The following is a 13,878-nucleotide window of genomic DNA, read 5'->3' on the forward strand; positions in this document are numbered from 1 at the left end:
CACAGAAATCGGCAGGTGTTGCTCTGTCCTTTTGTGTGGCACAATACAAAGATACAAAGAAGTTCTAGTCCTTGAATTCTGAAATCAGACCCTTGCCTTCCAACTCCCTTTTTGTATGCTGACCACTTCATTATAATTATAATGATCACTATTATAATTTCAATTTGTCATTGCTCTTAGCTCTGTCAGGTTTTCGGTGGTACTATAAACCATGATCTTTTATAATGTTCCTGTCTTCACTAGACACCAGAGAAGATAGTAACCTTGCCTCAGCCATTCTGGAAAATCCATCCAGACCTCTCCCACACAAGACCCAGGTGCCTGCTTCATTCTCTTCATCAGAATTTGCAGAGCTTTTGTTTCTCAGCACCTACCATAATAGTAAACAATCTGCAGATATGTGGTGCCTGGATAAGACATGATTAGTAATGCAAAAAACTATGGAGAAAATGAGGCTGCCACTCTGACTAGATACATTACACAGCTGCTACAATAGATAACCTAAATTTTGTTGATAGCACAGTGTATATTTACTTAACACTCATGTAGCTGTGAAATACAGGTGTTTCTAGTTAGAATGCAGCTTTCTTCCACATGGAAATTCAGGGACATAAGTTTCTTTTATCTTGAGTCTGTGCTACCTCTAAGGTCTCCTTGTTGTTGTTGTTGTTTTTTTTCACGAACAAAGACAAAGGTTTTTGTGAAGACATATCTGAGCTTGGGTGACCTCAACCTGCAGGGACTTGAAATAGGACTTTGGTTTCTGGGCAGAAATTGAAGTCTGGCCAAGTGCTGAATCCTGGCCATTAGGATTCATTTCCAGAAAATGAATTTCCACAGAGAAACAAAAACTAGTGAAACAAGTGAAACATTTGTTAGGAGGGAAAAGAGTACACATGCGTAGGCACACACTGGCAAGCCCAGAGCATCAGGTCCTTGTAGTTTGACTCACTTTTATGCAATTTTCTTCTGGGTTTCCTTTGGCCTAACATCTTGCTTTGGCTGATTCTGAGTCCGTATTTGGTATATATCAGTGTCCTTCCATGTGTGTACCCACATTTCTTAGCCAAGATGGAGTCTAGTGAAGAGGCCTGTGGACAGGTTGATATTACTCCCTTTTTGATCTACAAAGAGCCTTGCTCCAGGTGTATTCTTGGAAAGGTCCTCTGAACCTTGAGAATGAGAAAACTACTATCTCATATCTGGGCAGGGCTCAGCTCCTCCTCCTCTTTATCTTGGGGTATCTATCCACAGGGGACAAAGTCCAGCTGTACAGCCCCGAGTCCATTTAGCTCCTGCCTCATGTACATTTCCAACAGCACAAGAGATGACTCTAAACATGGCTACCTGATGTGAAGAGTCAAGCCATTGGAAAAGACCTTGATTCTGGGAAAGATTGAAGGCAGGAGGAGAAGGGGATGACAGAGGATGAGATGGTTGGATGACATCACTGATTCAACAGACATGAGTTTGAGCAAGCTCCAGGAGATGGTGAAGGACCGGGAAACCTGGCGTGTTGCAGTCCACAGGGTCACAAAGAGTTGGACATGACTGAGTGACTGAACAATAAAAACCTGTACATTTTTGGAAGGTCTGCACCCAGTGACATCGTGACATGATGCTGTTCAGTTGCTGAGTCACGTCCAACTCTTTGTAACCTCGAGGACTGTAGCACACCAGGCTCCTCTGTCCTCCATTATCCTCCAGAGTTTGCTCAGATTCATGTTCATTGAGTCAGTGATACTATCTGACCATCTGATCCTCTGGCACCCCTTTCCCCTTTTGCCTTCTGAAAAGACCCATCATCAGGGTTTTTTCCAATGAGTAAGTTCTTCATATCAGGTGGCCACAGTATTGTAGCTTCAGCAACAGTCTTTCCAACAAATATTCAGGACTGATTTCCTTTAGGATTGACTGGTTTGATCTCCTTGCCGTCCAAGGGACTCTCAAGAGTCTTATCCAACACCATAGTTCAAATGCATCAGTTCTTTGGTGCTCAGCTTTCTTTATAGTCCAACTCTCACATCCATACATGACTACTGGAAGAAACATAGCTTTGACTAGATGGACCTTTGTTGGCAAAGTAACGTCTCTGCTTTTTAATATGCTGTCTAGGTTGGTCATAGCTTTTCTTCCAAGGAGGAAGCATCTTTGAATTTCATGGCTGAAGTCACCATCTGCAATGATTTTGGAGCCCAAGAAAATAAAGACTGTCACTGTTTCCATTGTTTGCCCATCTATTTGCCATGAAATAATGGGACTGGATGCCATAATCTTAGATTTTTGAGTGTTGAATTTTAAGCCAGCTTTTTCACTCACTTTCATCAAGAGGCTCTTTTGCAATGAGAGGTGGAGTCTAAACTGAGAGGTTGCTAGTTTCCTTTTCAGCCAAATGTTAACAGAAGTTCCTTTCAATACACATTTCCTGCTTTGCAACTACTGAGAAAAGGTACCACCAAATCCCTTTTTTCAAACAGAAACATGACAACGACAGAGGTGTCTTTAACAATCTTAGAGACAGACCCTACCTATAGAGCGAACATGGAGGAGTGGAGATCTGGTAAGGTAAAATTGATAAACTTTGACAAAACAAAACAGGAGTTGGGGAGGGAAGTTCTTATACTACTGATCACTGACAGCATAGTAGCAATTGTGCTTAAGAAGTATCAGTACTTCACAGTTAACCTCCATAGAAGAAGAGATGTTTTGAGGGACTAGAGGTGGGTGAGAGGGCAGGTGTGTAATTGTTATGTTAGTTATTCTGGTACTGGATATGTTACTTAAATATTACTGCACAGTGAATTATGTTATAGGAGGTTAAGAGAAAAATGGTCTGTGGGTTTTGTTTTCAATCAGTCTTCGTCTTTTCTCCAGGTTGCTGGCTACTTGCATTCTGGTAACTCACATTATGATGTTAAATAACAGATGATTATATTCCAGAGTGATGGCAAAGAGACACCAACAATTTTGTAATGCATAAACTAATAAAAGTTACCCATACCTCCTATATAGCACAGGGAACTCTGCTCAATATTATGTGACAACCTAATTGAGAAAAGAATTTGAAAAAGAATAAACACATGTATATGTTAAAAAAAAAAAATTAACCATGACACCTATGCTGTAGTCTGTTTGAAACTAATGATAATATATTTGGAATCTGTTATTTGTTAGACACAGAGCTACAAAGACAAATTGTATTTAGACTCTGCCTGCAGGGCTTCATCACCTCAGGGACAGACAAATGAGTTACTACAATTTGATGTGATTTGTACTACAAGGTATTTAATAAAACCTAGGGAATTGGTGATGGCTTTACTTGTGAAGTGACTTTTGATCTGGGCTTTGAATGAGTCGTCACATTTTCTGGAAGAAATATGAGTAAAAGTCACAATTTGGTGTTCAAAAAAAATCTAAACAAATGTATATTTTCTTACCCTTGGGCACAAAACTGTCCTGAAAAATTTCCTTTTGGAATTAAGGGTAAATGTGATTTTCAGTGATATCATTAAGTGTTCCAGATGAAATCTATTCAGGCTCATTTATGTGTTCAAATGACTTTGCCTTTGTCTCTCCCTCTGGCTTTCTCCAGCTTTCCCAAGTGGTTCAGTAGGTAAGGAATCTTCCTACAATTCAGGAGATGCAGGTTTGATCACTGGGTGGGGAAGATCCTCTGGAGTAGGGCATGGCAATCCACTCCAGTATTCTTGCCTGGAGAATCGCATGGACAGTGGAGCCTGGTGGTCTATAGACCATGCGGTCACAAAGAGTCAGACATGACTGAAGTGACTGAGCATGCATGCACTGTCTCTCTCTTGCTTTATGTCTCTCTCTGTCTCCTGGGCTCTGGTGTACTTCTGTGTTCTCTCTCTTGTTTTTCATTCTCTGGACTTTTGATTGTAGCACATCTTCAGCTAAGCTTTATATCATCCTATTTAGAATACATTACCAAAGTAGTTTATATAATGTGTCTTACCAGAAATTTTCAGAAGTGATCATAAAAATGAAATGAGCATCTTTTAAACATAACCATTTTAGTTAAATTAATGGGTTTCCTGGTGGCTCAGATAGTATAGAGTCTGCCTGCATGTGGGAAACCTAAGTTTGATCCCTGGGTCAGGAAGATTCCCTGGAGAAGGAAATGGCAACCCACTCCAGTATTCTTGTCTGGAAAATCCCCTGGAAGAGGACACCAGTCTCTTCTGTTTCTGGGAGTCTAAAGGCAAGAATCCTGGAGTGGGTTGCCATGTCCTCCTCCAGGGGATCTTCTGGGCCCAGCGATCAAACCCGGGTCTCTAATGTCTCCTGCATTGGCAGGTGGGTTCTTTACTACTAGTGCAACTTGGGAGCTGAGAATTAATTTCTTATTATTCTCTAAAGAGACTTTGTTTGAGAAAATCATGAATAATTATTGGCTTTTAAAAAGTTACCTGCAAAAACTGAGACTATTGGTGTATAGATCCTTTGTAATTTAATTTTTATTTTTAAAAATTTTAATCTTTGGTAATTTAAAAGCAGATGTAGAGTTTGAAAGTAGGAATTGGACCTAAATCTATCCACCGGCAAATTCTTTAGCATTTTTAGTTTTTATAAATTTGATGATAAAGAGAAAGAACATAGCTTATGCATGTTTGCTCTTCAGTCCAGTAGAAAGAATACTTTTTATAGCTTTTACTGAACTTCTATTTTCTGCTCAAAATTTGCATTTCCTTCTTTCTTCTTCCATTCTTCCCTCTCTCTGAACTTTACTTTTTATCTGGGACAATAGAATATTGAAGTTCCTGAAACACAGGTCTCATGCTTAATGCTTAGTGAAAGCAAAAGTTCTTGCCAAATGTTGATGTTTTACTAGCTAAGCCATGTAGGTGAAACTACTTGAGCAGTGCAAAGGTGAAATCTATTTTCTTTTAAATTTAAACTGTCCCTATAAGTTAAATAAGTTTTCTAGGACATGAAACTAAAAGTTAAAACCAGTAGACCAGTAATTATGCTCCAATTAATATAAATAAATAAATTTAAAAAGCAAGCATCATTCAGTACAGTTCAGTCACTCAGTCGTGTCCGACTCTTTGCGACCCCATGAATCGCAGCACTTCAGGCCTCCTTGTCCATCACCAACTCCTGGAGTTGACCCAAACTCATGTGTATCAAGTCAGTGATGGCATCCAGCCATCTCATCCTCTGTCGTCCCCTTCTCCTCCTGCCCCCAATCCCTCCTAGCATCAGGGTCTTTTCCAATGAGTCAACTCTTCGTATCAGGTGGCCAATGTATTGGAGTTTCAGCCTCAGCATCAGCCCTGCCAATGAACACCCAGGACTGGTCTCCTTTAGGATGGACTGGTTGGATCTCATATATTAATGCATATATATGGAATCTAGAAAAATGGTACTGATGAATGCATTTGCAGGGCAGGAATGGAGACCCAGGGGAAGGCAAGTAGGACAAACTGAGAGAGTAGCATGGACATATATACACCACCATCTGCAAAATGGATAGCTAGTGGGAAGCAAGTTGAATATTCAAATTAGCTTATCTAATACTCACATGTTAGAGTTTAAAAAGGAGCCATTTATCCACTCCAGTTCTTCTCTGATAATGTAAAATTTAATCCAATCCAAAACAGAATTGCTTCTTTGTTTATCAGATTTTGTATGAGTCTCTGTAAATGAAACAGAAGAAATGACTGAATATTGAATCTGTTTATCTGTTGCTGGTTTGCATTCTTATGCTCATCCTCTGAACTATCACCTCTTCTATGAGGCCTTTCCTGACTCCCTGTTGGAGTTAATTAATCCTTATTTGTGATATTTCTATTCATTTATTTCTGTATTAATATATACAAATGTTTATGTTTATATTGTTGTATTCATTAAATTATATTTATTTTGTTTTCGTGTCTATTTAGTCTCTCAGATTGTGAGCTTCTTGAAGTCAAGGTTGATATTTTCATCTGCATAGAACCCTTAAGGCTAAAGCACAAAGATCTTGATGTGGCTAGAAGTCAGTGCTAAGTTGTATTAACGTATTTTACTTAATTATTTACCAGTTCTTCCTTATCTTGAATAATCAGCAGACTGGATTCTCTTGTGGAACAGTCAGCTAGACTATCATTCCAAGGTTTGGAAGTTTCACAAAAATACAAGCATTTATCTCGGATTTGTTGCCAAGGCATTGAGCACATTAATGGAACTGATCTCTCTAAAGTAAGAAAGAAGGGGAGCAATAAAGTAAGAAAGAGGAAGAAGAAATAAATGTTATGTTTCTAACCTGTCCCCACCCCACTAACACTAACCACGCATGCACTAGTCATCATAAATTCAGGAAAGACTTTGCTCATCGTTGTGAGGACAATTATGTATTTAGAATTTAATATAACTGTGAAGCTTTTGAGACCATTGTTCATTCTGCTGCTAAGATTTGAGAAACAGTGACCAGTGAAAACACTAACAGACAGAATAACTTGTTCAAGTGTTCAAGTCCGCACAAGCAGTTGGTGATAGAGACAAAACTCTTTCTAGGATTCCTTAAATTCCTCACCAGTGCTCTTTCTACTCCATGGACAACAATATCAAAATCATCTAAAAAATACACTTGAAACAATATAACTTGAAGGCAAATAATAATTCATAAGTTAATGGCAGAAATAGATGTTTTTGTGGAACTCTCTTGCTTTTTCCATGATCCAGCTGATGATGGCAATTTGATCTCTGGTTCCTCTGCCTCTTAAGAAATCTGTATGCAGGTCAGGAAGCAACAGTTAGAACTGGACATGGAACAACAGACTGGTTCCAAATAGGAGAAGGAGTACGGACACGAACTCATGGTCACACATGAGCTATGATGCATCTCACTTCTCTTTTTAGAGCTTGTTTACATTTTCAGGCAAGCCAGGGTTTGGGAATTTTGGGGGGAGAGTGAGCCTCACTAAAATTTAGCAAGCCAAAGAAAAATAAGAAATGAGCAATTGTGAATATAAAGTCAAGTTTTTCTTTTCTCCTAGTACCAAGTGGTATTTATTTATCTTTCTATCAGCTGAAGGATGTTTGAATTGTTGCCAGTTTTGGTGATGATGAATAAAAAGGTAAAGCGATAGCCACTCAGTTGTGTCTGACTCTTTGTGACCCCATGGGCTACACAGTCCATTGAATTCTGCAGGCCAGAATCCTGGAGTGGATAGCCTTTCCCTTCTCCAGGGGATCTTTCCAAGCCAGGGATCGAATCCAGGTCTCCCGCATTTACAGGTGGATTCTTTACCAGCTGAACCACGAGGGAAGCCTGATAATGAATAAAGTTAATATAAATATTCAAGTCTAGGTTTCTGTGTAAATGGAAGTTTTCATTCCTCTTGCATAGACACCAAGGGATTCTTACATTGCTAGGGCATATAGTAAGGATATGTTCACCACACCTAACTGCCAAGCTGTTTTCCGAAGTGGCTATATAGTTATATTTCCAACAGTTCATGAGAATTCCATTTGTATCTTTTCTTCCCTGTCACTTAGTTTTGTTATTTTGTTTAACTTGCCACTTTGATGCACATATTGTGGCAGCTCACTGTATTTTCTGTTTCCCTAATGACTAGTTATGTTGGTTTCTTGATTGGTGGCAGCCAGCAGGGAAGTCACAGGAGCTGCCTAGGGCTGCTAGAGTCAGCAGTCACTGGGGTGAAAGGAGGCCTAGTTCCCAGAAGCCTGCTGGGAACCTGGTGTCACAGGACTCACTTGGGTCACTGGAGCTGGCAGGCACCTGGGAGAGGGGGGCCTTGGTTGGTGAGTCTGCGGGGAGTCACACAGGGCTGCAGGAGTCAGACGGCTGGGAAAGGCAGATCTGGGATGTGTAGTGAAGGCAGGTGCTGTCTTCCTCCCCTTTTCCCACGGGGAATGGGTCTCTCTCTGTGCTGGACTGCCCAGTCCTGAGGGAAGGGTTTTGGGGGCTTGGTCCCCAGGAGTTCACTCGGAGCCAGGTGTCACAGGAGCCCCACCTGGAGCTGCTGGAGTTGGCAGGTGCAGGGGGGAGACAGGGGCCTGGGCTCCTAGGAGCCCACAGGAAGCCCTGGGTGGAAGCTGTTGAAGGCTGCATTATCTGCCTGGAATTGCTAGAGTACACAGGAGCTGGGATGAGGCAGTGGGTGGGTGTACCTGGTGCTCCTTGGTTCTGGGGAAGGTATTTTAATGTGCAGATACTTTTCAAATTGATATTTCTACTGGGAGGAGAGTGGATGTGACTTCTTGAAACATTTTCACTTCTTTCTAATTTCTTTGCCTTTTTAACTTTTGCCTTATTTACTTTCCTTGCCTTATTGGCACTCATAGAAACCCTAGTAAAATGTTAAATTGGATTGGTGAGAACAGACATCCTTGCCTTGTTCCTGACCTTTGGAAGAAGGCCTTCACTTTTTCACCATTAAGTATCATGTTAGCTGTACTATTTCTATGAAAAGTGAAAGTTCAGTTCATAATTTGTTGGGCTTTGTTATTTTAGATGGCTGTTACGTTTTATGACATATTTTATGTCATACTTACCAACATGGTCATATCCATTTCTCTTCTCTTATTCTGTTAATATGATGAATTATAGTGATTAATTTTCTAATGCTCTCCTCAGAACTTCTATTTGTTATTTAAGGAGGTAAATCTGAATTGTTTATATGTTTCGTTTCCTTTCTGATTTCTACTCTTTTCATTTCTTACTCTCTTATTAGCTCTTCTTCCAATAACTGGAAGACTCTCCAGGGGAAAAAGCTTCAATTTCTCTTCTCTCTAATCGCTTTTGGGCTGTGCTCATCTCTCCTGGACATGGACCTTTTGTGAGAGTTTGGCAATAGGGGAGGTGAGGTACAGCAGACTTTACATGTTGATTCTGTGATAAATTTGAGTTTTTCTTTCTAATACCTCCATGAGATTGAGATTATGACATTTGTATTTACAGGTAAAGATCTCCGAAAGAAATGCCTAGCAATTGCCTCTCCTGTTACACCTGCCAAGGTTCGCTGCTGCATCCTGATTATCTTTATCCTTGTGGCTCTAAATGTGGTGACACTTTCCACTCTTGTGGCAGGTGAGTTACCTGTTCTCCAAACCGTACCATGTTCTTTGCACATTCACATTGTCAATAAATATTTATTGAGCTCCACTATGTGCCAGGGTGTGTGAAATGCTTGAGGTGTATCAGTGAACAAAACACTCCTATTCTACTAATAGCAGGAAGATGCAGATGTTATAATATAGGGTAACATATTGAGTTGAATGTAAGTGTCCAGGGCAAGCCTCCTTGAGAAAACGACTTTTCAGCAAACTTGAAGGAGATGAAGAAGTCATTGGGTTTGTGGGGAAAGCATTCCAGATGGCAGGAACAAGTAGAATGAAAGGAGGGATCTCCTGGTAGGTTTGAGGAACAGCACGGAGGCTTCTACAGCTGAAGCAAGGTGAGAATGAGGAAGATTAACAGGCTGGGGGTCAGGGAGGTCACTCCCTAATGAGTCAGGTAAAAACTGTGGCTTTTAATCTGAGTGCAGTAGGGGGTATCAGGAAGAGGGAAATTGTAGGAGAGGAATGCCATGATCTGAATTTCATTGTAGAATAATATTTTGACTGCTATGTTGAGAACCATGTATTGTGTATATTTATTAACATAATAGTTTTTGTAGAACATTCTATTCTAAGGCAAATCCTCAATATAATAAAATCACGTGGGAAAAGCAACTGCCACTAGTTTGTACTCAGCAAGTGATCACAGATCTCAATATTCCATTTTCCCAGAAACCAAAGGGAAAAAAAAGACCTCAAAAGAGTTGTTGTTTTGGCAAGCAGTAAAGTGAAGTGCAATCACATTTCCAAGTATTGACTAACAGTTGGTGTTTTATAAATGACTAAGGCTGATAGCATTGTAAGAGGCATTAGAAATGCACTTGAGAATATGTTCCTGGAAGTAAAATGAGAGAAAATTATGTAATTGATGGTGCCAAAATACATAAAAAGGAAAACCGTTCATTTGGAAAAACAGACAAATTTGGGCTTGGAAAACATTTCTAACAGTCTGTCCACCTATAGAAAATAGGCCCTGTTCAGATTTTGAGAAGAGCAAAAAATTATTAGCCAAGGCCATAAAAGTACAAGTCTAGCTGTTCTTTGGCATGCTTTTATTCAAACCCCTCATTTTGGAATTCAGTTATACTGTACCTACATATATATGTACGCACATGTATATATGTATATATTAATACATACATATGGAAAAAAAGACTGACCTCAGGATGATAAGTGGAAAAATAGATAAAATGGATGGGAAAATTTATTCGTTATGCTTCACTGTGTCTGTCCAACTTTTAGTGAGAAACAGAGAGACAGACGTACAAGTTCTGCTTGCCACCTGCCCAGAAGGGTGGATTGGATTTGGGAGTAAGTGTTTTTATTTTTCTGAAGACTCAAAAAATTGGACATTCAGTCAGACATCCTGTACTTCACTGGGAGCTGTTCTTGCTCAGTTTGAAACGGAGGAGGAGTTGGTAAGGAATATTTTTGGATCATGTTCTTTGTTAAATACTTAGCCCCTGAGAAGGATATAGGCCGCACAGGGTGACCGCTGAAAGAAGAGGAAGGCTCCCATTCCAGGCAGACTTAGGGGCTTGGAGTGCATATTAGTGCCTGATATTTCTTGGGTATGTTCTCTGCCTGGAATCCTGTGAGTCAATTTGGACACATTCTCTCATGTAGTCCTCATAGTTAACCTTCAAATTAGATATATTCTTACCATTGTAAAAGAGAAGGATGGTGATCATGTAATTTATCATCCAAGTTGGGACATTTTGGGGAGTGAAAGTGACAATATTATGTTGGAACCACAGGCATAACCTGGGACTTTACCAGTCAAATTGAGATATGTGATCACTTTAATGTAATTTAGGATCAGAGACATTTGAGTGACTTAAGCTGAGAACTGGGGACTAGTTTACTCCCTTTAATGTCTAAGCTTCTCAATCTTACCAGGCTGTCATCCAAAGAGAGAAGGCTAGGGGGAAGAGGACTCAAGGGTAAAATGAAGGAGACATGTGTTTTTGCTTTCTGTGTTTTATAACAGAACTTTCTGGAAAGATACAAAGGCCCTTCTGACCATTGGATTGGCCTTAGCAGAGAACCATCACATCATGCTTGGAAGTGGACAGACAACTCTAAACTTGATGCCTCGTAAGTTTTTAGGCTGCCTTCTATTGTAGGAATATGTAGTTATGGGTGTGAGTTGTACTTATGGGAATGTAAATTTAATATCATGGAAGGTTTCAGGTGTAAGAAATAGAAGTCCTTTGTATGCTCTTCTGTTTATTAGCAGTGCCTTTGGGAAAAGTTTGCATATCATGTTTTCAATTGAAATCTTTAGCATGAGGATGCCATTAGACATAGTTCTGCATTCACCCACTGACTTAAGCTGTGCTGAAATCCATATTTAGAATGGAGAGAGAACAGCTGAGGCACTCCAGGGTCCTATAGTCTTGGAAAGCCAGGGAAGAATTGGTATCTGCAGACCCTCAGTCCACTCTGCCAGCTGCTGTGTTTATTACTAAAAGGAAGGTTGTCAGGGACCCAGAGGGAATCCCTCCTGTGATAATTTACCCTGGAAGAAACTTAGTAACACATCTTTGGTTCTGAACACTTCAGTGGAGAGATCTTAACTGTAACCATTACACTGGAACAGACAGAATGAAAAAAGGCAATCGCTTCCCTCATTCAAAGCAAAGCCTGTTTAAGAATTTACTAGTAAGTACATAATTTTATTTTCACACAGGTATAGAACAGGTCAGAAGAACAATGAAAATCATCTTCATTGAAGGCCAATGAAAATAATCAATAAATGATCAAAAATAAAATAATAGAGAAGAGTTTTATTTGAGCCAAGCTGAGGACTAGGCTGGAAGGCCACCTCCCAGATCACTCTGAGAAACTGCTTCAGAGAAACAGGGTTTCTAGCCCAGTTTTATATTTTGTCAGAAGAGAGAACATTAAACAAGTCAGGATCACATTCCTTCAAGATTTCAAATGAAAAAAATTGACCAGCACATACAGAGCGGGTCAGTATGGCCTTGGCACCTGGGAAGGGAGTCTTATCACTGAAGGAGGACCGGCACTAGTGTCCCCGGAAGAGAGACATTTAATCTTTATTTTTAACATGGACATTTTTTTACTTCTGGTCAATGTGCCCTTTTCTTTAGTCATTAAAGCAAAACTACAGTATATGTTTGCTAGGCCACAAACAGGGTGTTATAGATGGCCTAAAATTCAAGTTAACTCATGTATAAGCCAGAATGACTTCCCTATATATCAACATATGAAAATTTTTTTTTATTTCCACCCATGGCAGCAGTTCACTTGGCCACAACAGCAAGCACTAAATTACTAGTCAACAACATAACTGGATTTGGGATGGGCGATGATCAGTTCAGTTCAGTCGCTCAGTCGTGTCCGACTCTTTGCGACCCCATGAATCGCAGCATGCCAGGCCTCCCTGTCCATCACCAACTCCTGGAGTTCACTCAGACTCACGTCCATCAAGTCCGTGATGCCATCCAGCCATCTCATCCTCTGTCGTCCCCTTCTCCTCCCGCCCCCAATGCCTCCCAGCATCAGAGTCTTTTCCAATGAGTCAACTCTTCGCACGAGGTGGCCAAAGTACTGGAGCTTCAGGTTTAGCATCATTCCCTCCAAAGAAATCCCAGGGTTGATCTCCTTCCGAATGGACTGGTTGGATATCCCTGCAGTCCAAGGTACTCTCAAGAGTCCTCTCCAGACCACAGTTCAAAAGCATCAATTCTTCGGTGCTCAGCCTTCTTCACAGTCCAACTCTCACATCCATACATGACCACAGGAAATACCATAGCCTTGACTAGACGGACCTTAGTAGGCAAAGTAAGGTCTCTGCTTTTGAATATACTATCTAGGTTGGTCATAACTTTTCTTCCAGGGAATAAGCATCTTTTAATTTCTTCTGATATTCAAGTAGGGAGTTTGAGAATATAAAAGGAACCAAGTATAGAAATGATGTATATGTACTAAGAAGCCATAGGAAGACAGATTTTCACATTTCTCTGGTTCACATTAAAAATACCTGGAGTAGGGGTGTGGAAGAATATGAGGAGGAAAGAATGCAGATGTCCAACCTATGCTTTTTAACATTTTTGTGTTTGGTTTTAGGTTTGTCATCGAAGGAATTGGGCAATATGCCTTCCTGAGTGCCTATGGAATTAGTAGTGGCAGCGGAGCTGTAGGCAGAAATCGGATTTGCAGCAAGACAAACAGTAATATCTCCATACCCTCACGTACTTCAAGGCCTTTTTAGGGAATTTCACACAACATTACCAAGAGATGCATTGTGAAAGTGAAAGTGAAGTCGCTCAGTCGTGTCCGACTCTTCATAACCCCATGGACTGCTGCCTACCAGGCTCCTCTGTCCATGAGATTTTCCAGGCAAGAGTACTGGAGTGGGTTGCTGTTGCCTTCTCCACCAGAGATGCATTATAGATTGCTATATACAGTTGCCACTGTATTGCCTCATCTGCCAAAAATTTATCATCAAAATTAATTTATAATATTTGCTAACAGTGAAGAAGTAAGCTATTCTTGAATGATATAGGGATTTGGAAGAGCATAATTCTAAGTGTTAGACTTTATTTTTGGGGGCTCCAAAATCACTGCAGATGGTGATTGCAGCCATGAAATTAAAAGACGCTTACTCCTTGGAAAGAAAGTTATGACCAACCTAGAAAGCATATTAAAAAGCAGAGTTTGCCAACAAAGGTCTGTCTAGTTAAGGCTATGGTTTTTCCAGTGGTCATGTATGGATGTGAGAGTTGGACTGTGAAGAAAGCTGAACACCAAAGAATTGATGCT

The 13,878-nt window shown here is 40.3% G+C and overlaps 1 protein-coding gene across 1 annotated transcript; it reads left to right on the forward strand.

Moving 5' to 3' along the window:
• LOC102184901 (C-type lectin domain family 2 member E) lies at positions 2,385-13,609 on the forward strand. Its single transcript, XM_018048926.1, has 5 exons — positions 2,385-2,560; positions 8,930-9,058; positions 10,330-10,505; positions 11,078-11,184; positions 13,183-13,609. The coding sequence occupies exons 1-5, from the start codon at positions 2,482-2,484 to the stop codon at positions 13,325-13,327; spliced, it is 636 nt and encodes a 211-aa protein (XP_017904415.1). The 5' UTR covers positions 2,385-2,481; the 3' UTR covers positions 13,328-13,609.

The sequence above is a fragment of the Capra hircus genome, chromosome 5, assembly GCF_001704415.2.
Source record: "Capra hircus breed San Clemente chromosome 5, ASM170441v1, whole genome shotgun sequence".
Taxonomy (NCBI): domain Eukaryota; kingdom Metazoa; phylum Chordata; class Mammalia; order Artiodactyla; family Bovidae; genus Capra; species Capra hircus.

Excerpts from the sequence above, each read along its gene's own strand:
- LOC102184901 (XM_018048926.1), top strand. The coding sequence starts at position 2,482 with ATGACAACGACAGAGGTGTCTTTAACAATCTTAGAGACAGACCCTACC. Across the intron at positions 2,561-8,929 it reads CATGGAGGAGTGGAGATCTG|GTAAAGATCTCCGAAAGAAA; the intron begins GTAAGGTAAAAT and ends TTGTATTTACAG. Across the intron at positions 9,059-10,329 it reads ACTTTCCACTCTTGTGGCAG|TGAGAAACAGAGAGACAGAC; the intron begins GTGAGTTACCTG and ends TCCAACTTTTAG.